The sequence below is a fragment of the Diadema antillarum genome, unplaced genomic scaffold (genome assembly GCF_040938485.1).
Source record: "Diadema antillarum isolate AM-2024a unplaced genomic scaffold, OU_Dant_1.0 scf00000076, whole genome shotgun sequence".
NCBI classification, from domain to species: Eukaryota; Metazoa; Echinodermata; class Echinoidea; order Diadematoida; family Diadematidae; genus Diadema; species Diadema antillarum.
Genome location: NW_027270965.1, coordinates 1,142,748 through 1,169,557, shown reverse-complemented (window position 1 = coordinate 1,169,557; position 26,810 = coordinate 1,142,748). Strand labels below are relative to the sequence as shown.

Here is a 26,810-nt window from a genome sequence, read left to right as displayed (position 1 = left end):
CGTGTCGTCGTGTGATCCCAAAGAGATTTTGCGTGATCCTACAGTCGTAGGTGCGTCGGATGAAGTGTGTACCACACGCCTACACATTCACGTTGTGCACAATCTACATGACAGTACACTGTACTACTCTCTACACACTTGTGTGTACGACCCACCTTCTCTAGCTCTTCACAAAACGTGAACATCGCCGTCGGTGGAGCCTACATACGACTTGGTGGTACTGGTATTACGCGCGACGGAGGCAGATACAGCATTTCAATTCTAGGGATTGTCGTCGGAGAGCCAGCTTTTCGTGGATAACTTTAACGGAATAAGTCACCATCATGAACGGTGAGGACGTTGAAAACCTCGATAGTTTGAAAATCGAGGACGGACACCAAGATGAACAGACAAACGGAGCCCCAACGGAAAATTCGGAGGATGCTACTGTAGAAGAGCAGGCACCAGAAGCAGAGCCAGCAGAGCCAGCAGAGCAGGTGGAAGAGGTGGAGCAAGAGGCAGAGCCAGAACCTCAACCAGAAGAGCCGCAATCAGAACCTCAGCAGACAACGGAGCCAGAGGAAGAAGAGGACGAATCGACAGATCAACCCATCACATTGTACATTAAGGTATGAACTACAAACTAATCTCAATGTCACACAACTCACAAGCTCCACAGTGTAAATTTATTTCTAATTCTAGATCATGGTAAACTAGAATTAGAATTCTAGTTCTAGTAATAAATATTTCACTCAGTAGGCCCTAGATTTGCTAGAGTAAAGTTTACTTATGGCATGCGCTACTTTGTAGGAACACTTTAAATTGTGAACACCACACTTCAGTCCGCAAGAAACCGCTCATGGATCCCTGGATCCTCCTCATGAGCACCCCGGCCATGCTCATGAGGTCCCCTGTTCAATTCTCATCCATCTCACTGTGACACATCTATCATGTAAACAATGTATCAAAAACGTAAGCTGCCCATATTTCGATCACTACGCCGTCCTATAAAATTCGACCACCTGCTAACATTACATCTATTTTAACTGTTAGAAACCTATTTCTGTGCTTTAAAAAATTGCACATGGCACTGGAGGCCGAACCTTGGTGCGCTTGCCGATAGATACATGTAGTCACAAGTTTGCACAGTGATAGGTTGTTACACACACATATGTCCATTCTCCATGATAAAAAGAAGAAAAAGTTTGGGTCCCCCAAAATTCTGTCTTTTTGACAAAAATAAAGTTTTAATCAACTGCCAATGTGCAGCAACCCACTGAAACATGGGCGCCAGCAGGTTTGCTCAATGCAGGGCTGCCGTACCTATCGTCCGGATCCAACCGAAATTTTTGGTGCTTTTTTTCTGCGGCTCTCACCTCTCCAGGCACGAATCAACCCCATGAAAGTGAAATCTGACATCATTTTACAAATATTCATAAAGAGAAAAAGAAAATCAGAACTAAATATCTAGGTGGTTTCTAACCCTATCTTGTGCATATTCCAAAATGCTTTTCCACACTGATAGAGTAGAGTGTATATCCATGACTGTATGAGACGCACATTAAAAATCAAGATAACATCAACAGGGCTGCCAACTCTCACGCATTGAGCGTGAGACTCACTCATTTTGGTCCTTATCTCACTCTAAAACATTATTTCATTTGCATGCATTTCTATTGATCTCACTCATTTCGACTCCTAAATTATAGCATTGCCAAATTGGCCTATGGGAGTCTCACTCTCAACTAGTTTCCAATGTTGGCAGCCCTGCAGCAACATGTTGATGGATGGGGTGGGGGATATCCATCTCATTAACAGTGTGTAGTTTACACTGAAAACAAGGGTGCAGTGAGGGGAAACATGGGTGTGGTGGCTCTCTGCGAGTTTTGTGTATTTCTCTCTCTCTCTTTTATTAAAGAAGTAGGCCTATACTGTACATTGTATGTTGTAGCTCTACTGTCAAACTCTCTGGCCCAATCATTTAGAGCATATAGTTTTCCATCTTACGCTTTGGAACACAGAGTTACGGTACAACTGTTGTATTTCTTTCAGCGGTAATCTCCCCTGTCATTTCTGTTGGCATGTACTGCATTGTATTACTCATAAATGTTGACAGTACTAGTATTTAATATGCTGGTGTGTACTGTGATATTTCATAGAAATGACCTTTGATTGCAATGAGCTTTGGCATTGCATCAATTGATTCTCTCCAACACTGAGCAAGTGACTTCCTCTGTTTAAACACCATGTAATTGTACAGTGTGAATCATTTTTTTTTTTTTGTTGGTCATTTTAGTTTTCACAGTATACTGTAGTCATCTACATGTACAGTAACACTGTACTTGAAATGTGAATACACTATGGACTTCATGTAATCGTAAATATTTCATTCTGGTATTCATGCAAAATGGTTTGCACTGTTAGTTTAATCTCATGTTACATACATTGTATCATACCTTCTCTGACATAGTGTAACCACAAACTGTACCAATCAACATCAAATTTATATGGTATTCCAATTGAAGAAAAAAACAAAACAAAACTACAAAGGTTTGAAAATTTCTATAATTTGCACCTATACCATTACTAAATCTTTATGGCAGTCAGTGTCTGCAGGGGAGGGGAGGGAAAGGGAGAAGGAGGGGGGGGGGGGTAAGGTGGTATTGGAATATAAGCCCACATGTTAGTGATCAACATGTCTGGCTGCTTTGAAATAAAGATTATGGTATAATATGAGTTTTTTTTTTTTTTTTTTTTTTTTTTTTTTACTACACATGTATGTGAGCCATAAAATTTGCTGTCTGCAATCGTTTCATACTAAAGTTTCTATGCACTTGCAGTGGTCACAGCGTACTGCAAGTACATACGTGTACAGTAATCAGCAGTCTAGACAATATGAGCAATCAAGCTACACAGTGCAAGTACTAGTATTGATGTACTGTACAGTTGTGTAACACTTGCCTTTCATATTCACATTGTAAATAATGTACAATGACCATCACTATGATAATAACAGACTTGGAGTTTTTCATGCAAAATATATTCACTGTAAAAGGAATTGTTTCTTGCCATTGTCACAAATGCAGAAGATACATTAAAGTATAGACTCCTTTGCCCTTGCTATAAAATGTTTGGTGTTGGAAAGTAAGTAATGTGCACTGTACATGTCTGTACAACTGTACAGTGGTCTTGGACTTTCATTGTTGAATTGAAATCATTCATTCCTTTTTGACCCAGTTTAATCACAAGTTGTACAAGTCATGAGGGAGTAATTGAACTGTACATTGTAGGCCCTACACACTTCACATGCTGTAGAAAGATTTTGAGTAAACAATGATTTGTTGTCACTTGCAAGTAATTTTACAAATCAATGCTAATTGCCAGCTATTCTGTGTAATACATACAAGATGTATCCCAACATTAATACAAATGTGTGCAGTAGTATTCATACTACAGATGTGTACAATTTCTGTACAACGGTTGCTGCATGTAAACTATTTAAATGATACAGTACCTGTACAATTTTATGTACTGAAGGTGTGACATGTCTCTGCCTGAAGTCTGTATTAAAGCAATCAGTCTGTTTTCATCACACTGTAGCAAGTCACACTGGGACTCACAGTATCTTTTATGTGATCTGACCATAGGGGAGGGGGCTTCTGTTTGCTCAGGACTTCAAATCAGGACATTGTATTGACAGGTCAAAGGTTCTCCTCACGTAAATCATGGAATCGGCACAGCTTTTATGCCCCCTCAGGGCCATTCTGTAAACAGCAGGAGCGAAGATCTGACCTGGCCTTTCAACAGCACCTGAGACGAAAAATAAACTGAATTGTCTCTTCTGGGTGAAAAGAGAGAAAATACTGTTTAGTCCTTGAAACAAACATGCTCCCAGTTGTAATGTGTCTATTTAAACTATTCACTGTCCAGATTTCAACCTTTCTGTGGAGCCATGGTACTGATTCTCTCAGTGCCTCCAGTATCAAATCATGGGCCTAAGACAAAACCGACACTGCATTTTAGATGCTTGTTGCTTTTTCAAACAATGGTGAATATGGTTTATAGATGCAATTAATGCCAACATACATACAGTTGTACTACATAATATGTACATTGTAGCTAAAGTTTTGCTTGGTAACTTCAGTATGGTATAGAGCACAAAGAAAGAAATCATAATACAATGTTAGAGTATCGCATATTGATACAACGTATACAAGGCCTTGTATGTGTAAACTGTAAATGCGTGCAGTGTAGGACTACATAAAAGTAGCAGATGTACAGACAAGTATGAACCGAAGAGTAGAAACTGAAAGGATGTACAGTAGTGATGAAAATCTCTTTCAAGAATCATATTTTCGTATTTGTGTGAAAGATATAGTATTATACAGATCATACAAATAAGTTGTGCAATTACTACTGGGTAAACCCTGACCTTCATATCTTGCATAGATCTCAGGCAAAAGTCTTGATTTTGTATTCCTTTTTAAGATCTGACATTCTTTCCACCCCAGCACAGTATAGTACGGAAGCCAAACGACATGCGATTAAATACTAGCGCGAGCTTGTTAGGTGATTACAATGTCATTGATTTACCATGGCAACTAATGCTTTGCAATATTACAGAGTTGTGACGTGATGGTATCTAAGATTCATTCATAGAAAACAGTGCATGTTAAGATTGTACAATGTAGTTTCAACCTGACATTGTAAAGAAATATCTGTATGCAAGGTTCATGAAGAGTACATGTACGTTGTATGCATTACAGTATTGTACATTTAGGTACTGGATGCTTAGTGTCACCCATTAAAACTGAGCATTTGTTGAGAGCATGAGACTATTTCAATTGAACATGTGGATCATTCACATTTTTTTTTTTAAAACTGAGTATTCTACCACAATTTTATCATTATTGTTATCAGCAAAACAGAATGGGAAGTATTCATTTTGATGCTGTAAAGAGATGAGTACCTGTAGTAAGGCACTATAAAATCACTGACTACCAATTTTCAAGTTGATTACACCATGTAAAACCTAAGATGAGATTTTCATTTTGTCATATAAAATTTAGAGATAATGGTCTTGAGTTTCATGAATACACTTTACAAATACACATGTAAAAATATTAATTTTGACAAGCTCCAATTCATCTTTTAACATTCTAAAAGACTTCAATGTGCACAAACTATGAAGTGGGTGTGCACATTGTACACTGCATGGCATGCTTATTGCTGTATCGTATGCATGGAGTACATGGCTTGATTGAAATACTGTACGTTGTAGCGTAATTGTATAAATTGTTTTCAAAACCAATGTACAAGGTCACATTCCAAGTCCCTTTTATGGTCTGACTGCAGAATGATTCAGCAGCCAAATATTGCTTTTGACAATTATGATGATGATCATACTGTACAAACTGTTTTAGTTTACAGTCCTGGCTTTGATAGTTAAAAGTTCAATAATGCACACAATGGTCTGTATAAAGAATAATCAAGGATGCTTTTTCTTGTATGGCATTTGTTATCAGAGATTGTTTCTGACAACCAGAGAGCTTGTGTTAAAAAATATTTTTCGACACACATAAGATTATAAAGAAGACAACTACTGTATGTACAGTAGCCTATTGCTTACAAACTGGATTCTGAGTATAAAAAACATATTTTGTACATTAAATACATTTACACAGTGTAGGAACAGATGCGATAGATACATTGTACAACATTGTTATTGGGTCTTCAGGGAAAAATGTCCATAAACTTGTATTGATTATTTCTTTGGCAAGTCGTTATTGTACAGTTGTACCACAGTTGTATCTACACCCTACATTGTAGTACTACACATGCCAACTGTAGCTGAATGTAAAGTACAGTTGTATTGAAATACAGTGTGCAAAAACTAATGACTGAAGGATGTTTCAGGTGCTGTGATATTTGCATTCCTCAAGTACATGAATTGCATTGACACACCTGTACAATAATACATACATGTACAATGTGCTGTAGTGCAGAGATTGTCAGAATACTCATGAATTAAAGATACTTATTCAGCATTCCGGTTGCGCTATGTAGCACTGATATTGTACATTGTAACCATGCAGGGAGACATTGATGTACACAAGTGTACTGTAAATGTTTCATTTGTTTTCACAGTTGTTATACTCGTACACTGTACACTTGTATGTCCAGTAGGCCTATTGCTACTCAGTAGGATGCACTACAGTATAGACTGACATGCACATGGATGTAATGGTTAGTAATGCTTCTATTTATCACCCAAGTACATGTAGCCCAGAAAGAGATACTGACATAAAAATGATCTTCACCGTCAAAAAGTTCTGTTTCTTGTTATCAGTCATAGCTGTGGTAAGTAAAGGGGAAAAAACAGAAGAATTGGAAGAAGGTACATGTATTCCACAGTGAGAGAAATGGGCGTGTGCCTTTTCAAAACTTGTCACATTGGGAAAAGGTTGCAGTATCACTGATAAACGACATGAACTTTAGCCCCAGGTATGTCGTTTAGTCTTTTGGTAAAAGATAATGCAGACCCTACTTTCTTTATAAAGCTTTTGCTGTAATGTACATGTATTTGTACATTTGTATCATACAATATGGGGTAAATGTCTGAATAAGTCTTGACTGTGCATATTTTGAAATGCTTGAAGAAACCATGATAGAAAATACAGTGTATGTCATTTCCCCCCTCCATCTCTGTGTCAATATTAAAAGAGATGAGATAAATAATGAAATGATTGATAAGCAACACTTTGAGGGGGAGGGAGCAACTTACATGTAGAACTGACTAGGAATGTTCCCTTTTTCTCTTTGTAAAAAGGTGATTACATTGTACATATACAACTGTAGATTGTCTGCATTCCAATAGATACTCAGCAATATTTCAAGTGGAGTGTTCAAGACTTTTGTTTGCACACTCAGAACATTCACCATCATTAAATACGCATCATAATACTAGCACTTTACACGTATCATGAGAAGTTTATGAGGTGCTCATTTATTGACTAGTTTCCTGCAATGAGAGATTGTGTGATAATGGCACAAGGGGCTGTTCTACATGTACCTCTTCCAGTAGATTCCAAGCAATGTTCTCTGTTGCATGAAAAATGGGGTGAAATGAAGAGCAAACAGCACTCTAGTCACATTTTCGTGCAACAACAATTTCACATTCTTGCGCCGCCAGGCATGGACAGCATACTAGGTTTTCTCGTCTATTTTGAGCACCGAGGTCAGATAAAAGGTTGAACTCTTGTAACGTGATTGTACGGAATCCACTCTGCAAGCAAGGAATCAAGACGAGGCATTGCTACATGAACTCCTCTAGATTGTGATGAGCCATGGGGTAGAGTCTTCTTGCGCCCTTTTACTACTAAAAGCAACCTGACACCATTGATGCTTCAGCCAATCAGGCCCTATTATCAACCCATTTCTATGAAACTGGTTGTACTGCACAGCAAACCTTGAAAATTACAATATCTTGGAGGCAATATGGTGGAAAAAATCATAAAGCAGCAAAGTGAAATTCTCATCCACTGAAAGATTTATGTGTAGATAATGTCATAGCATACAGTTGATGTTTGTAAAGCCACGTGATCTACACGTAGTATGCACAAAGTATCTTTTTGACCATTTTTCTGCAAACACTATATTGCTAAATAGTTCAATGAATTAATTTCTTAGTTCTCTGAAGTTGCATAAATTTTTTAATAATTGTTGGTTAAAGTCTGCTTTGAAAGGAGTGACTTTTCACTAGCAAACAAGATCTGTATTAATCAGTAGACACAAAGCTACAGATGTTTACAACCAGTACATGTTGTGTATCTGAACAGCATTCTCTTTGAACCCCAGCCAGAGCCCCCAGTTTCATGTGTTGCCTGTGTTTTGTGTTGCACAGAGGTCTGGATGAAAGCATAACTCAGCAAAAAAGATAGTACTGTGAATGTGGATTACTTTGCCAGGTGGAAATTTAACACATTTTGCAAAAATAATTATGTCACACTCACAGAAATATTGAACTACAGTACATTATGTACGTTGTACTACTAATGAAGGGATACATGTACCTTGAAAATGTGCAAAAGCCCTTTATGTCTATTTCATGGTATCTTGAGCAAGCGAATTTCACTGATACTGGCACAGTGTGAAAAAGTGATCATGTAGGCCTAGGTACCTAGATGGAAAAGGTGTTACTTAAAATTACAGTATTTACAGTGGCCACCTCTCCCCATCATTCAGAGTGTATTGTGTCTCTCAGGATCAAGAAAGTTTTTGAAGTGTATCAGACATACACTTTAATGTTGTTTTATGTTGGAGATAGAGAAAGAAAGACAGAGAGTGAGGGGAGAGATAAAGCGTTGTTTGTGGACTACATCTGTACGTAGGTTGGGCAAATTTTCATGAGGGAATAATTTCTCAACAAACAATGTAGTTTCAGACCTGTGGTTTCAATCTGTGCAGTTGTTTCCACATTCCCCCAAATGGGGTGCCCTGTGCGGATATCAACAACTTAACAAGGGAGGATTATGATTTAGAAATATGCCAGCTATTTTGTAGCTTCAGGCTGGTGAAGATGCGTCATCCGTCTAGCATCACTTGGTATAATAGTTTGGGTCTGACTAGAAGTCTTGGGGCTCGATACTAATTTTTTTTTTCTTTGGTGGCCAGTTCGGACCACTATAAAAAGCTGTTTAAAAGTATATTTTGACATTTTGGTAGCGTGAAAGTGATACGGTGTACATTGTATGTCATGGCCCAAAACTGCTTTAAGCAAACAGAACAATCCATTTTTAGCTCACCTGAGCCAAAGGCTCAAGTGAGCTATTGCGATCGCCCTTTGTCCGGCGTGCGTCTCGCGTCGTGCGTCGTGTGTAAACTTTTTACATTTTCATCTACTTCTTGAAAACCCCAAGACCGATTTTCATCAAACTTGGCAGGTAGCATCCCTAGGGGGTTAGGATCTCAATTTGTTAAAATGGGCACCATGCCCCACCCAGGGGGCCCCCAGGGGGGCCCAACCCCCCCCCCCCAAAAAAAAAAATAAAAAATTAAGGAATCTGTAAAAATCTTCTTCTCTAGAACCAGAAGTGATAGAGCTAAGTTAGTACTATGAGTTAGTATATTGATGACTGTAGTTTCAAGTTTGTTCATGGCAGAATCAGGGGTGCCCCCTTTGGAACCCAGGGGAGGGGGTGGGGAGGGGTCCTAATGGGGCCTAAATTGTACATTTTCATCTTCTTCTTGAGAACCCCTTGACCCATTTTCACCAAACTTGGCAGGTAGCATCCCTAGGGGGTTAGGATCTCAATTTGTTAAAATGGGCACCATGCCCCACCCAAGGGGCCCTCAGGGGGGCCCCAACCCCCCCCCCCCCCCCAAAATGAAGGAATCTGTAAAAATCCTCTTCTCTAGAACCAGAAGTGATAGAGCTAAGTTAATACTATGAGTTAATACATTGATAACTGTAGTTTCAAGTTTGTTCATGGCAGAATCTGGGATGCCCCCCCCCCCCCTTGGGACCCAGGGGAGGGGGGTGGGGAGGGGTCCTAATGGGGCCTATTTAAATTGTACATTTTCATCTTCTTCCTGAAAACCTCATGATGGATTTTCGTCGAACTTGGCAGGTAGCATCCTTAGGGGGTCAGGATCTCAGTTTATCAAAATGGGCACCATGCCACACTCAGAGGGCCCCAGGGGGCCCAAATCCCCCCAACTTAAAGAATCTTATAAAAATTGGGCCCTTATTGTACATTTTCATCTTCTACTTGAGAATGCCTGGTCAAATTTTAGTAGAGCTGTGAATAATTTAGATTAGTGGCTGCATGAAAGGTGAACTTGCGATACTCAGGTGAGTGCTAGACCCGCGGGTCTCTTGTTCATCTCTGTTGCCCAGTCGGGCCACCAAAGATAACCTTCATTGTAATTTTGTGGCCCGACATCAAAGTTTAGTGGTACTGGACTACTGCTAGTGTCGAGCCCTGAGTCTCCATATTCTGTACATTTTAGCTTTGTGAAGGAGAATCTACAATGTACTCTATTTTTAAAGTTGTTCAAAATATTTGATGAATGACAAATATTGCTGTGGACTGTCTGAACTGAGCCAAAGGATGCATTATTTGAAAATAATTTGCACTTCAGATTGGTCTTGAAGAAAGATTAAACATGAAAAATTGTGCAGAGACTTTGCCAGTGCATACAGTAGGAATTTTATGATGGAGATGGTATGTGTATTTCACATATTTTGCAAGTTTATATACCGTGACCCGCTACAACAAAATGATCCTAAAGTCGGATGAGGTCGATTATTTGAAAACTACATGACATAATTCCCTAATCTTTCTGCTTTGAATTGATATATAAAACATCTTATAAAGATAATCGGCTGCGGAGATATCGATGTTTAAAAGAGAGCATGTCGAGACGTCTGGGAAATCACTGTTTCGAGAAAAGCGCCCTAAAAGTTTTCCTTGCGACGCAATCGCGATCAAGGGACACGCAAGTGAGTTTTACCCTCCGGACAATAGAAGGTAAGCCCTAGCAACCCCTGAAATGCTCATTCAAACACAGCCTCGGCGGTCTCCTCACCGACCAATCAGTGACCAGGATGCCAGGAGAAGCGGGTGGGCATAGCGCACCCCGCCCGCACGCACCAGTCGACTGGGCAGTGTGCGAGCTTCACGCTTCGGTTAGCGGCAAGCAGCAAACTGACCAATGAGATCACTCTGGTCGTTGTTAGGGGCGGAGCCTATCTGTGGCGCTCAATCCAAATTTTCGAACCAGTTTCTGCTTGAAACGCCAAAAAACATGGCCCAGAAAAACGCTAATTTTTGGTCTTTCCTTTCATCATTTTGCTTCAAAATTTCAACAGATGATAGAAAACATGTCAGACTCCAATAATATGTCAAATTCAGAAAATCGTAATTTTGACCAGTTTTGATGCTCTGATTTCAAACTCAATTTTCACAGCTTCGACCGTGCGCGACTTTAGGACCCTTTTGTTGTAGCGGGTCACATATTGTAGACTATGCTATGCAAAGTAAATCAAGGATTTAAAGATTATGTTTAATACCGTGGTATTTATGATGCTCATTAATCGTACCATATTTGCATTTTGCTGTGGTTTATGCAAGTATTTACAAATTCATTGTTTGGCAACAAAATATTAGCTCTAAACAGCGACACGCCCAGGCATGCAAATTTTCTATCTGGCTTTACTTTATTGACACAATATGTGTACACTGTACTCCAGTCAATGTACTGAAGGTGAAATACAAGTTCTGGTGCCAAATCATTTATCAACTGGGAGCTGCATGTACAACCGTACATAAATGCAAAACATTATGAATAAAAGTCACAGAATTTTACAGACACATAGAATGATATGTTTCCAGTATAGAAAGTTCATCTACGTTTCTGCAAAATTAATTTCATGTTCCTGTTTAAAGCTTGTGTACAGTAGGGCCTATATCAGCATTCTCCTCTTTTTTTTTCTCTCTCTCTTTTTTTTTTCTGTTTTTGATCAGTGACTACAATGACCTGCTTGGTGTGCTGCTGAACACTTGTCTCATGTTTCTACAAAGTCTCATGTATCAATTGCTTGATGGGATATCAGGTTCCATGCTACAAAGTACCATGTTGTAGTTGGCAATGATGGCATTCACAGATAACCAATGCTTATAAACATGAATGAGATCAACAGTATGTCTGACATCTTCAATATCTATTTCTTTCACACATCTAGTTGGATATTAAGACAGATTATTCAGATACAATGTAGATGATGCTTATGGTTGACAATGAATAAAGGAGTAACATGCTCTATCTGAATCCCCCCCAATAAAAAACAATAAACATACAAACAAAACAAAAAATGAAACTTTATACATTTTGTATAAATTTGCTTGACTTGTCAATAGCTCTCATGTTGTGTGTAAAAAGTTCTATGCTGTTTCTCTATGTTTGGCCTTTGATGTCACTGTATATGCTTTCAAAGGTAAGAGAGATACATTGCATTGAGAGTAAAGATTATTAGATCGAAGGAAGTGACCACATACTCTCCTTTTTAGACAGAAAATTAAGCGAAAATTCTGTTTCAGTTGAAATAGGCCTCCACTGCGATGAAGGATTTGTGATGACACTTCTTGCTTTATGAAGCTCAGTGACATTAATAATTTGAGCCCTGGTGCTCGTAGTGATTGCCCATCTATCTTGATGCTCTTGAAAAGATCGTATGAAGTTTAGTTAAAAATTATTCTTTCATTTAGTTTTTTTTTAGACTGCTCCAGATTGTGTCATTTTGTTTTGATTTTGTTTTTTCTTGTTTTGCTTTGTTTGTTTGTTTGTTTGTTTGTTTGTTTGTTTGTTTTTTTTTGGGGGGGGGGGTTGTTACGGCTACAGCCAGGGCTCATGACATCTTGATATCAAATAAACAACGAAGGCAAAGAGGGCTTTACAAATGACACCAGTGTTATGATTTGATGTTGTACAGTGTACAGTACACTGTACATGCTACAATGTACACTGTACGGTACACATGTAATCAATGCTACATGTATTATTGGTTTTGACTGTTCTTCCTTTCAGTTCCCTCCCCCCCCCCCCCCTAACATACACATCCCCATATGGTCAAGCTGCCTGTATGAAAGGCTCTGTTTAGAAAGTTTAGGTGTGGGACTGAATGGCCCTATACCGCAGTACACAGAAAGTCCCTTTTCAGGTGTACACAGCATTCCAATGCAATTGCTCTTCACCGCATCAGATGGGCGTGCACCCAGTTTCAGAGTGCGTGTACTTTTCCTAGTCTCCTAGTTCAGACTCTTCTGTATTATGTTCCCTTTTGAAACTTCTGCTGTACAACTGCATGAATGAGCAAACATACATTATGTATACTGTACACATAGAAGACTGCAAAGCAGTGCTGATAACATTACACAAAACAATGTTTAGTGTTACTATTTAGAAAGGAGATTTTAGAGGGCAGAATTCCATGGGTCTTTGATTGATGTCGCGATCTCCGTGGAGTACAAACATGATGACAGTTATGTTTGTATTGTTTGCCTAGTATGATCTGCATTCTTTCCTGACTGAAAACCACAGCTCTTTGGTATCCAGCTGATGTACATTTACACTGTATACTGACTCATTAGGAAAGAATAAAAGACATGAAAGAGAGTGTTCCATTGTGTTAAATCAATTAAGGAAATGAGTAATATAGGGGGAAAAAAAAAGTTGTGTTGCCACTGTTGGAGACCCAATACTGGAAAAAGGTGAGAGGGCTGGTATATGAGACTACACCACCCACCACCATTGAGTATGCAGGGGAGGGTCATACAAAAGATGAAGCCAAGTATGACTGGAGTACCCTCCCCTGCCACAAACCCTGGCAGGCTGACAAAGTGCCATTGTGTCGTGTTTGTAGGTCCGGCTTTGTGCAAGCCGAGTCGTCCTATTCAGGGGGCTTTTTCGAGTGGGGTCAGGTATGCAAGATGGAATCAGCATCGCTCAGCTTCAGTTATCATGGGCTCACTCTGCCACTGCATGACAGCACACTTTTTATACACAGTTTATAACTCCTAAACACACGTTCTGTTCACATTGGTGGTCACGTCTGGAGGCCGTAGATGTTGCATAAGATTGTTGTTATTACAAAACAAGTCAAAGAACATTTTTGTAACTGTGACTTTAAGTAAATATCAAATCCTCTCCTAATGAATTTAGTACATTATGTCAGCAATGTCGAAGATAATGAAATAGTTGCAAGATCCAAATTGCCTATGATTAGAAAGATCTTGGCTACCAGTAAAGTGCACAGACTCTAACGACTACCAACACTGGTGTGTTGACCATATTACAAAAGTTGTAGCTTGGGACTACAGTTAAAGTTTTCATGTGAGCAATTTTTCATGCTCGGCCGGATAAGATGAATTTCTATTGTTTATAATTTTGTGAAATCAAGACATCAACTACTGGAAACTGTATGCAAGCAAAAATATTTGCGTGCTTTTATTTTTCGCGCTAGTTCCTGGTTGTGAGAAATGTGCAAAAATTTCAACACGACAAAAATGTCCACCTTTACAATACTCAAGAGTTCGTTATACGATTGTAACATACAGTGTGTACATCGTAGCATGTGTACCAGCAAAACAGGACTGCTTACCACTTCAATGTGCAGGTACAAGGCCTATTATATTGCTGAGGTAACATAAAGAATAATGCTATTAGTATTGCTATGAGTAAAGACAGAAAGCTATACAGTTATACATTTCACATTGAAATTGTATGGATACATCTGTGTTTCAGGTGCGAAATTAAAGACACACAGAAATAATGACTCTGATCCTGATATGAATGAATGTCACATGCATTTCTCCGCTCAGGAGAGAACTCCACGATCGCGAATTTAACCACTTGCGAAATTGTTGGGAGGTCGCGATTCACGAAAATTTAGACTCACTAAATAGGTATCCTATATGGTGAATGTGCATTGTCTATGCTGATCTTGTTCTCCTTGGATTCAGAATCGCAGAATTATTCAGTAAAAAATGTTGACAGAATTTGTCATGCTCTCATTCCCTAGACATTAATTTTCCAGTGAGTGAAAAGAATGGCATGAATAGTGCTACATACAGGGGATAGGATAATTTATTTTCTCATTCCTTCCAACACTCCCCCCCCCCAAAAAAAAAAAAAAAAGGAAAAGAAAAAAAAAAGAGAGTCCAGATACTGTTGAACAGTCTGGTTCTTCCAAAACCAACAGTACGTCCCTTGGTTATTTCGTGGAACAGACAATGGACTGAAAATTGCATCCTGCACTGGGCTCAAAGAAAGTCATTATAAACTTCAAATTGCCCAGGGCGGGCTTCACTACCTACAATTTGTACAATGCATTGCAATATGACTGGAATATGCATTTATATTAAAACTTTATGACAAATGAACATCATTTACATTTCACATGCCAAATCATACAATACAAAACAGGCTGGCCTGGGAAACACAGAATGGTGGTTTTAGCCTACAGCACCTGTTGGATATGAAATGGCATGATACAGTATGCAATTTGTAGACAGGTTGTTTGGTTCAAATGTTCACAGTTTGCTGGGTGTTTATAGAGAAGAGGTCATGTGGGTGCATGCTGTTGCCAATTTAGGGATAGGATATGTCATCAGTGCAATGCTTTGGCAAGGTTTTGTCACCAAGGTGCCAACTGATATCCTTTTCCTTTGTTATATATATATATATATATATATATATATATATATATATATATATATATATATATATATATATATATATATATATATATTTCGGTGTTACACTAGATCAGCATATCATTTGTACAGTTTATTTTGCCAAAAATACTGCAGGCTTCATGGAACATACTGTTTTGCCCCAATATTATTGCTAAACTACAGCGTGTACATGTATCTCTTGCAGCAAGAAAAATTCAAATACTGTTTTTCCACCAAAAATAAGCCCCCCCCCCCTCCCAGAATACTACAATGCTCTTCCTAATCTTATTAAAGGTTGACACCCCTATTGTTGGTTTTTTTTGTATGTGAGAAGAAATTTAATATTTTGATGTGCAATGAATATCACATTTTCATCTAATGGCTGCAAGATAAGGCATTCATCACCTGATTTTTGCAGGATCGAATAACTCAAAACATTGCAAAGAATTCATTGTTCATTTTTTTTTTTTTGGGGGGGGGTGACTTAAATATTTTTTTTTCTTCTTCATAATACATGAAATCACACACTGACATGCCAAGATATAAGTTAAGCAAACAAGAATATGTCTGCATTGTCTGTTGCGATGTAAATGTCTGCAGATGTCTGCAGACTTATAACACGCTATGCCTGTTTGTACATGAAGAGTTTGTTCGCAAAAACCGATAAGTCCATATTTGCCAAATGGAGATATTTGCGATTAAAGGTCAAGAAAAATAAAGAGAATGATAAAATGTTTTTTTTTGCTCTTTTGACCATAACTTAAAAAAGTACCTTTATATGTAGTGACCAATATATCATTTGAAAGGTATTATTTTGTACTTTATGACAGAGACCTTACTGAAAAATATTCAAAAATGGACTTAGCAGTTTTTGCGAACAAACTCTTCACCTGTATTCAAGGTGTTGTAGTAGTGACCCTGTGTACAGCTGAAGTCTCAAAAGCAAGCATACAATAGTGGTGCACATAGGTCCTACAATCTGTGGCAGCAGTCTCTCACTTTCTATTCTGTCTAGAAATATAATTAGTTAATTCAAGTAGAAGCAAGCAAGAGAGTTTTTTTTTTTAAATTCTCAGCTGCAATTTATAGACACTTAAAAAACTTTCGGAGCTTGTGATAAAAAAAAAGAGAGTCACAGTATCACAGCAACCCTTTTTTTTTGGTCTTCTCTATATTCATATTGACCATTCACTAACTTGAAAGTAAACACACAAGATTTTCAGTTTTTTTTTTCTTGTATAACATACGTAACTCAGCATTCTGTCGATTAAAAAAAAAATGACAGTGTAGTATCTGTTTGAATGGAGCTATGACTGCACAAACTATAAAGTGTGTACAATGTGGACTGGCCGTGGTTTGTCTTCACTTGTGGTCATGTGACCAGCAGGTTTCAACTCTCTAGAGTGAGAGGTAACGTGGGTCAAAGTCCTAGCTCTGAATGGGGGCAACCATGCAGGCGGCTGCTCACTTGTTAGGGCCAGCGTTTGGCTTGAAATAGGCTAGGTTACAATGTAAAGTACACACTTGATGAACAATGCTAGTCGTCTATTGATTTGGTACTGAATCAGCCTTTGTGCTGTACACACTCAAGAGAAGTATGTGTAGGAAGAAATTATTGAATTATTTATTATTAAATTATTTTTTTTGACAAGGTTTTGACAAGGAAAATTTCTTTCTAGTGATACACATACAGGGAAATGTCATCAGGAATGGTTTATAGTAATAGTACATTCATTTTCATTTTTTTTTTTTTTTGGGGGGGGGGGGTATAGGGGTGGCGAGGGGAAAGGGGAAGCTGCAAAATATGGTGCATGGAAAACAAGTATCCAAGACTTGTTTGCAGTACATCTGTAGGGATGAGGGTGTGTGTTTTAGCAATACTCTCTAAAAAAAAATCGAGTGAAGATTTTCACTCTAAAAAGAGTGAATACAAAAAAGAGTGAATTTCGAGTGAAATTGGAGTGAATTTTGGGAGAAAATGCTCATTTTCACTCATTTTGGAGTGACGTCAGGGATCACTCGAAGATTTTGGAGTGATCCCTGACGTCACTCCAAAATGAGTGAAAATGAGCATTTTCACTCAAAATTCACTCTAATTTCACTCGAAATTCACTCTTTTTTGTATTCACTCTTTTTAGAGTGAAAATTTTCACTCGATTTTTTTTAGAGAGTATGATTTATTGCTTCTTTGCTATGTACAACCACAACACTAAGAAGATTTGCCTAAATTAAAAAATAATTCTTTCCTTGAAGTTATGTTACATTTATTATGATTATGATTATGATTATGATTATGACTATAACTATGATTATGATTTAATAGGATTATGATTATGATTATGATCATTATTTTTATTTTGTATCCACAAGCCTGAGGGGAGCACAGCCCCAGGCCATGAAACTTTTGGTACATGTACCATTCTGTAGCTGATTGCAGTCCTGCCATTTCAAATTTTGATCATTCATTTTGCTACCAATTTTTAGTCAGTGCATATTTTCAGATCTCAATTGTTAAATCTTGAGTCACTAGGCCTCAGTTTACTTTACTGCAACAAGTCATTCATTAATGCAAGAATGTGAATGGGAACTGACATGCACTCTCTTTGTAGCAAGCCACACAGAGTTTGTGCAATGTGCACTTGACCTAACCCTCGATAAGTAGTCAATATTTGTTTTATGATATTGCATTCTTGCGGGGTATTTGGCGGAGAGTTCAAGGAAATAAAATAGTGCCTGATATTGCAGACACCAAATTGATCTATTGTACATTTGGAACTGGTGACTGTACATGTAAATTGCATTTCTTATTTGACAAGGGTATGACCTGGCATTACAAAACCAGTAAAAAGCTGCCAGATATTATTTAGTGGAGGTCAAATTGTGAAAGAGGAGATCCTGAGCTTCATCAATGTTGTATTCTATTCCCTGGCATATGTAAATCATGCACTGATTTGTGCACAAATATTTGATACACCAAATATGTATCCTTGACATGAACTAAACAGGATCAGTCTGTTTGATTAAAACATGTCTGCAAAAACTATAGAATTTTATAGCCTTCATCCATCTGAATGTATTGAACATTCACTATTCAGTTTGCCCAGCTGTATTACTCTATGAAAGTTGTTTTATCATTCAGGAGTGTAGTACATGTATCTACTACATGACTGTTTATAGAATTTGCCATTACATTTCTTTTGTATGGAGCATATGATTGAATATTTCTGTGCCTGAAATGTATCGTTGTTTTTCAATGCCCTGGCCTATTAACCCATTGAGGATGAGGCCTGAGTATACTCGGAAACGCGTGTTGTAGCAAAATCAGTCCGTCCTCAGCGTGTTAAAAAAAAAAAAGATTGCTTTCTTAGCCTAGTGTGCACTATACAGAAAGCATGTAATGGCGAACATTCATATTGGCCCGGCGATGCATTCAATGATGCACTAAAATGTAGGATCAGATGATGTTCCGAGAGTCAGGGACAACACTCACTATTGTGCATGCGTGCGTGTCTGTAGCTCCGACATGTGTAGCACACATGGAGCACGACTGTATGTGAATCCATGCTCTCTTCATTAATGTGCCCACATGGCCAGTGTACACGCAACCAATAGGGGTGGGTGTAGTCTCCTCTTGTGCATCCCATGTGTAATGTCACACATTCATCTCATAATGTCTGTGTGACAGCGATGTTCTATCACTTGCCAAATCATCCAGGTTGTTGTTGTTTTATTTCCGGTGTAGGTGATGGCAGGTAAAATGTACATCATACTTAATGAGTGCATTATTGGCAGGATCTAGTCATGTAATTGATTGGGGTCTCTGCTGAGATGGCATCCGAGCCTATGTAGCTGGTGATAACAGTGTGATGGCACAGCAGAAAATACACTTCATTTTAATTTAAGGGTCCATTAAATGTCACATGGGTTATACCGACTCCAGAGATATGAAGTTGTATAAATGATGGCCAACTGTAAAGCAGACCTTGTCGAAACCTATTCTGGCAATTATCATGGTTTATGTGTTTGGTCACAGATATGGCTCAGTGAAGAGTTATCAATGTGACATACCAGAGAGAGGTTGGTAGATTAAAGGGAGTGGAGAGAGAGAATGTGTATACCCCACATTGGTATATATATTTTTTTTGATTTGACACTGTGAAATAGACCAGGCATGATGCAAATTTATGGACTCTAACAAGCCTGACAGAAAGTTCTGATCTCACAAAGCTACCAAATTAATCAAAGGTTGATAATTATTAATGATCCACAAAATATTTGTACATCAACTGGTTTTAAGTTAGATTTTATTAGTGACACTTTCAGTTCTGTTTACTTTTAGATATTTCCATAAAAACAACCTTTATTCTTTACCTTCATGATGCAAATGCATTTCACATCATATGTGAAGTCATCTGTGCAATATTATGGAAAGCCAATAGATAGTACTTGTTTGGCCTTTTTCTGGAAGTGTTAATAGCACTTGATGATTGCTGTGTCCTTTGTTGGAAGTGGTACCACCCACACAGAGGTTTGAGTGGCATTGTAAAAACCATGATATTCACACAACAGGGAAGCCACAAAGATTTCAGCTCAGTGGCCTGAGGATTGTGATTACAAGTATTTTTGCTGGACCATAGTTTTGATGAAATGAGGGGAGAGCAATTTTCTTATGCATAAATGTCTACTCCACCCACCAACCCACACCCACACACACACACACACACACACACACACATTTTGTATCTATAGTACATTTGTGTACAAGTTGAGCTGCTGTGAGCCGTCATTACAGAAGGGTGGACACGCAAAAATTGTTTTTATCTGTAATAACGCAGCATATGATGACATTTGTTTGATATTTATTCCATACTGTTGCTAACATGCTTTTGATGTGCCATATGTGGAGTAAGCTATTACAATTGTACATTGTATTAACATGAAATATTGCAGATGATTTCTTTCCTTAAGTTACCACTTGACTTGCACATCAATCACATTTATTTCACATGTTGTCATCTGTTTTCAACCGTATGGAAAAGAGAACAAAGATAGAAATTGGTATTCACTTACGTGCAGTCACTCAAATCCTGATAAACAGGATGTTCTCCTGAGAGTGAATTTAACGCTTTCATTACATCTCTGCTTGCCTTTCACTAGCATTGTGTGTGTGTGTGTGTGTGTGTATGTGTGTGTGTGTGTATTATAAGTAACCTTTCTGATTTCTGTGCCCTCGATGTTATAATGACTTTATTAAAATCATTTATTCTTGTAATTTGGTTTGGGTGATGTGAAATTTTCTCTACCCATATTGCATAGAGATGTTCACACTTACAATGTACATCTACCTGAGTATTAAAGCTGGATTAATATACAATCGTTGATATCATGCTTTATGCACAAAAGTCCTACGATCATATCATTTTGATAGTATACAGTATTATAGTAAGATCATACAATGTAACAGTTTCCTGGATTTAAAACACACTTACATACTGTATACTCCGAATATTTCGCGAGGTTTTCATTGTTGCGAATTTTGCGAGTCAGGTGCCATTCGCGAAATTAAAGACACACAAAAATATTGACTCTGATCCCGATGTGAATGTGACGTACGCGTGTACACTTCTCCGTTAAGTACAGGGCTCCATGATCGCGAATTTAACCACTCGTGAAATCGTCGGGAATCCTTGATTCGTGAAAATTTAGACTCGCGAAATACATGGCGTATACAGTACACAAATGTGCATTAAATTATTTTCATGTCCCTCTTGTTTATTCCTTATATACAGGCTGGCGTTGAAAACAAAATAGCAGACTGCCCTCTGTGTCAGCGACTGTTCATGATCATCACCCTGAAGAACATTAGATACCAAGTATGCACGGTCAACAAGGAAATTCTACCGGCAGAATACAAGAAAATGTTAGGTAGGTTTTGACAATGAAATTATGTATTTTAAAGTATAATTGTGTTTCCTTTAGTTTCTGATTGAAAAATTTGGAGGTTACACTTGACTGGATGAATGATGATCCACATCACTTCTTAAATTATGTATATTTTCTCATGCCAAGCACCTCATCCTAATTGGATTCTGCCTTTTATGAGTTTGTGAGAAATTATCCTTATTTTCCCCATGTCCAATGAATTGGATGGACTCACAAAAGGATACCACTGGCAGATTGTGCAGGCCATACTGGCCATGTATTGTACAGAGTTTATAATTCTGTACTTCCAGTGTATTGACCGATTCTGTGACGCGCTATGTGTATTTTTGGCATGCGCGCAGCCATACTGGGTGTATCATGCGACCCCCCCTCCACACTCCCCCACCCCTCTCCCTACATTAGCACGCGCGCAGAATGAAAAACTGCTTTAGCCAATGGGCGTCTCGTACTGAGTGCGCGAATGCTTGCTAGTGCGCGAACCTTTGTTACAAGTGCGTGATAAACATGTTGCCCGGGGGTGGGGGAGAGCAGGGGGGTCGGCTGATACACACCGATACACCCACTATGGCTGCGCCCTGTGCCGTAAAATGTCTGCTGCCCTCAACGAACCCGAATCGGTCAATACCAGTAGGTGTAGGTGAAATTAGATGGTAATGATGATGATGATTGTGAAAATGATAACAATAATGATGTATGATACCAACAGCAATAAGAAGGAGGTTGAAGAGAAGGGAAAAATAAAAGCTATACACATCATTCAAGGAGTACCGACATGTTGGCATGAAATGCTTTGGTGACTTTACAACCCTTGATGAAAGAGAATTGATTCTGCGACTATGGTGATGTTACATTTCATTGATCACAATGATCACAAGATTTAGTAATGTTGCAGTCATATAGACAAACCTCTTATCTTGTCCTTCGGCAGGGCTGCACACTAAACTCAATATCTACTAGTCCGACCTATCTGTCAAACCAGTAGGCACCCAGTTTTTCCAATTTTTACCGGTCCATTCAGGAAAAAGTTCCTGGTCCGACAGTGATTTTTACTGGTCCTGGACCATCGGACCAGTGCCAATGTGCAGCATTGCATTATGGGTTTGCTCACTGACACTTTGGACTATCTTTAAATTGTTGCTTGATCAAAATGTGAACATACTGGCAGTGTGAACGGAGCATGGCTAACACTGTTGTTCATCCTGCAGGGAACACACCGCCCCCAGTGCTCATCGACCCAAACGTTCAGACCGAGAATCCACAGGGCAAGGTCATCGATGACATCATCAAGGCAGAGCACTACCTGGAGATGGTGTTCCAGCCCAAGCTGGAGAATGGCAACCCCAGGGCCAAGCAGGTTGGCTCCAACATCTTCAGCAAGTTTTCTGCGTGAGTGTGGCAGTCGATTCTTAAACACATTCCATACAGAATTTTGAAACCCCCATAGACTTTAATACACAGGCCACCAGGTTCCTGTATGGAACGGGTTTCAATTCAGTTCAGTTCAATTTATTATACCCCCGCCAAACGAAGTTTGAAGGGGGTATATACATGTAGGAATCAGTGGACGGTCGAGCGGTCGGGCGGTCGGGCGGTCGGTCCGTTGCAAATCTTGCGTCGCGAACTACTTCCTCAGTTTTCAACCGATTCCCATAAAACTTGGCACAGATGTGTGCCTTGGGTTGTAGATGTGCAAGACGTATTTTTTGACAGTACCCAAAAGTACGTTGCCATGGTAATGGCATATTATGGGCAAAAATGGGTACAAATCTTGCGTCGCGAACTCCTCCCACAGTTTTTGATCAATTTTTATGAAATTAGGTACAGATGTTCATCTGAATATGTTAATGTGCAAGACACATATTTCCGCAGTGGCAAAAAGTGCGTTGCCATGGTAACGGCATGTTATTGGTGAAATATAGGGCAAAATGCTTCATGGCAAAACTGCTTCATCAGTGTTCTTCCAATTCTCATGGAATTCATATTGAATGTTTGTCTTAGGAGATAGGTCAGCATGAAACATTTCTTGACAGTGACAAAAAGTATGTTGCCATGGTAACAGCTCACATATTATGAGCCAAAATGATGGAAAATTTTGTGTTGCAAACTACTTCCTCAGTTTTTGCCCAATTTCCATGAAACTTGGTACAGATGTGTGCCTTTGGTTGTAGATGTGCAAGACGCATTTTTCGACAGTACCCGAAAGTACGTTACCATGGTAACGGCATATTAATGGCAGAAGATCAAGGAAAGATCTTGCGGATTTAACTACTTCCTCAGTTTTTTGACCAAAGCTTATGAAATGTTGTTTTGACCAAAGCTTATGAAATGTTGTTTGGCGGGGGTATAACCAGTCGCTGTAGCGACATTTCTAGTTTTCTCAGCTTATAAATCATGACAAGTATAAGTACAAAGTAAAACACAGTTCACTTTGTCATCACGAACTCGGTTTTAATAAAATGCAAGTTACAACAAAGTAAAAATGAGGTCCCCAAATTATCATTTGTATATCTTAATCATCCTTTACTGTACATTGTATGGCTATAATGAAATTTTGATAACATAGGAAAACTTCCGGTGCCAAGGACTTTGTTATAATGGGAGTTGCTTTCATTGTGAAGTTAAGTATGCATCTACACAACCTTATTAACTCTTTATGTGCCATGGTGGAAAACCCCTGTGTGCCACATTATTCAGAGACACCAACGTAGTCATACTTCGAGAAAACATTTTGTTTTTCAAGTCTTTGTAACTTTTACAAATTTCTGTTGAGCTGGACGTGTGGTGCGCAAAGTTGTAAAGAAAATGCCAAGCTTTGCTTTGATGTAAATTGCATGTCAAATCTATGATTGATTTTCTTTCAAATGACCAAGAGCTATGTTACTGTAAAGGCATGACTTTTGCACACAGAACAGTGACAGAAACTTAGAATTTACACCCAAATCCAGTAGGGAAAACTGATTGCTAATCAATCACCACATGAAATGCAAGCTATACATGTATATCAGAGGAACATAGTCATGAGAGAAACACTTTCATTGTACTATGGCATTTGGGATAGGGTTGCCGAAGTACAATACTTGGGACTCGTCCTGAATGAGTTAAAGCAGCCTACCATTCAAAAATAGTGATGGATGTACAAATTCTTTTGAAACCATCTATGCCCTGGGCATTAAAGGGCTTCACCGTCCTGTGAGTCTCCATTCTCACTGTCAACTGCTGCCATAAAGTGCTACTGAGGTCTCAGTTTCCTCTGCTTTAAGTGGCACTCTGAAAATTTGCTAGGAAGTGCTATAGGGTAGTCACAGGCAGGTTAAAAAAAAAAAATTAAAACCAGCTTTCAAAAAGTGCAAAATTTTGCAAGGAATTCAACCCTGGTGTTTTGTGAGGACACTGACGCAAAACATCAAGCACAAACATTTTGTTAATGAAAGTCTGGTTAATATCTATGAGCAGTGCATGGTCACCATCAAGATCCTTGGATAGGCATTATAAGATCAGATCACATTTGAGATTTGAACCAAAGACCTTGTGTGAAGCGAATACTGTACTACTGAGCCAAGTCAACCTCCAGCAGAAAACCATGCATCATTGAATAGTGAAATTCAAAACATGAAACTACTTATACATCACTCTCTTGTTTTCCATAGCACTAACTGTCTTTGGAGATGTGCAGTGAATCAATCTTACAATATGAAACAAAATCTTAATTTAAGAGGACCAGCCTATCTAGCAATCACTTCTCCTTTCTTCTAGTCTTGGTTTCTGAACCTTTTTTTTTTTTTTTTTCCATCACTGACAGGCTGATGAAGAACCAGGACAAGGCCAAGCGAGCGACGCTGATCAACAGACTACGGTCAGAGCTCAAGAAGCTGGACGAGTTTCTCAAGGACACGTCTGAGGATGATGAGCTGAGCCCTGGACTCTTCCTTGAAGGGGACAAACTGACCCTGGCGGATTGTGACCTGCTGCCCAAGCTGCACCGTGTTGATGTAGCCTGCAGGCTCTTCAAGGTAAGCTCTGTCCGCTGCTACAATTGTTCCATGAAAAGGTGGGTGCATTGTTCAGGAAGCCTACCCCTTGAGAGATTCCTCAGAGATGTGCCAGCACTTTTGCATCCTGAGTCTGATTGCCGTAGGAGATGGACACGCACTCCCAAGAAGTGCATTCCCGTCATAATGAATATGGTTATGACAAAATTTTGGATACAACAAAGTAAAGTTTAGGCCCCAAAATTATCATCAATATATCTCCATACGCTTTATTTGTTTGAATGTATTGAAATTTTGATATAATGAAAGAAAACTGCTGGTCCCGAGGACTGTGTTATAATGGGAGTGGCCTGCACTTCGAAGTTCTGTGGAGATTGACCAGCATAATGTAGCCTATGCTAGGTTGTGCCTGAAGAAGATGAGTGCGCAGAAATGGGTCAGCTCTCTGCACTCCTTGCTAGGTTGTCCTGAGAGCAGATCTTCACACGTTCCAAGAAATTTGTCTCTGAAGATACCTAAGATACGAGCTCATGCTAACAGTGGTTGAGGCTACCCTCCATTTGCAGGGGAAGAGAAACTACCTTTCATAGCCTGTGACAGCTGTCATAGTACAACTTTACTCGGATGAGTAGTTTCCATGGCCTGTGTGTTGCCCACTTAAGAATTAATCATGTCTGGAAGGTGTACAGACAGACAGACCTCCAACTAGGAACAGGAAGCGACATTAGTATGATGGGCCACCTATGTCTTACCTTCATAAGATGAGAAGTTGGAAGGGCCTTCTACATACTGAGGCTTATCACTAACAGTTCGTCTGTACAACAAAAAGAAAAGCAAAGAACATTCGATACTTCATTTGGCTGATTATCTGTCATGTTACAGATATGTGGTACATTGTAGATTCAATGTGCATACCATATTCTATTGTAATTAACTGATTGCTTCTTGTAAAGTTAACACGACTATTTTTTTTCTTCATTAAAAGAATTTCCAAGTCCCGTATGTTATTATAAGCCATTCATGTCATAAACCCTAACTAGGTCGGGCTACATTTATGTACTATGTATTTGTGAAATCAGACTATTTGCTATAAATAACTATTCAAATAAATGTCCAAAAAGGCATATTTTTGGTGTACATATTCTTTCTATTGTCCTTGGCAAGTGTAAGTGAAAAAATTGTGCCACGAAAAAGATTTTGTCAGCGACTCTGTTCTAAGCAGAAAAATATTATATTGATTGGTTTTAGTAATTAAATGCTTTTATGAAATTTGACTGTAAGCGCAATCTGCATTGAAATTGTTTATGAATGCACATTTTTGAGCAATATTTGGTCCGACATTTGAGCATCGCCACCACTTTATATCCCCCCTCTAATTTCCCTGCAGTTCCCAGAGGTGATGGAAGGTATGGACGCTGTCCAGAAGTACCTGGAGAACTGGCGAAGTTCCAGCGTCTACAACCTGATCAAGTACGAGGATAAGGAGGTGTGGCACACATACCACAGGGTGGTCATGAAGTCGTAACGCAGTACAGAACATCACGAAAAGGGAAAAAATCCACCATGCAGCAGAATGAGTGAAGGGGAGAGGAAAAAAACAAAAAAACACAGCAAAAAAATTGGGAAACCACCCACTGGCGAGAAATCAATCGTTTTGTGTTTT

The 26,810-nt window shown here is 38.9% G+C and overlaps 1 protein-coding gene across 1 annotated transcript; it reads left to right on the top strand.

Moving 5' to 3' along the window:
• Positions 1-225: 225 nt before the first annotated feature.
• LOC139717544 (chloride intracellular channel protein 2-like) lies at positions 226-26,810 on the top strand. Its single transcript, XM_071629053.1, has 5 exons — positions 226-608; positions 21,005-21,140; positions 22,364-22,544; positions 24,958-25,168; positions 26,535-26,810. Exons 1-5 carry the CDS (start codon positions 324-326, stop codon positions 26,670-26,672), a joined length of 951 nt encoding a protein of 316 aa, XP_071485154.1. The 5' UTR covers positions 226-323; the 3' UTR covers positions 26,673-26,810.

What these genes read in the sequence shown, in the direction of transcription:
- LOC139717544 (XM_071629053.1), top strand. Translation starts at nt 324, where the DNA reads ATGAACGGTGAGGACGTTGAAAACCTCGATAGTTTGAAAATCGAGGAC. An exon ending in CCATCACATTGTACATTAAG is followed by an intron (nt 609 to 21,004) that starts GTATGAACTACA and finishes CCTTATATACAG; the next exon opens with GCTGGCGTTGAAAACAAAAT. An exon ending in TAGCCTGCAGGCTCTTCAAG is followed by an intron (nt 25,169 to 26,534) that starts GTAAGCTCTGTC and finishes ATTTCCCTGCAG; the next exon opens with TTCCCAGAGGTGATGGAAGG.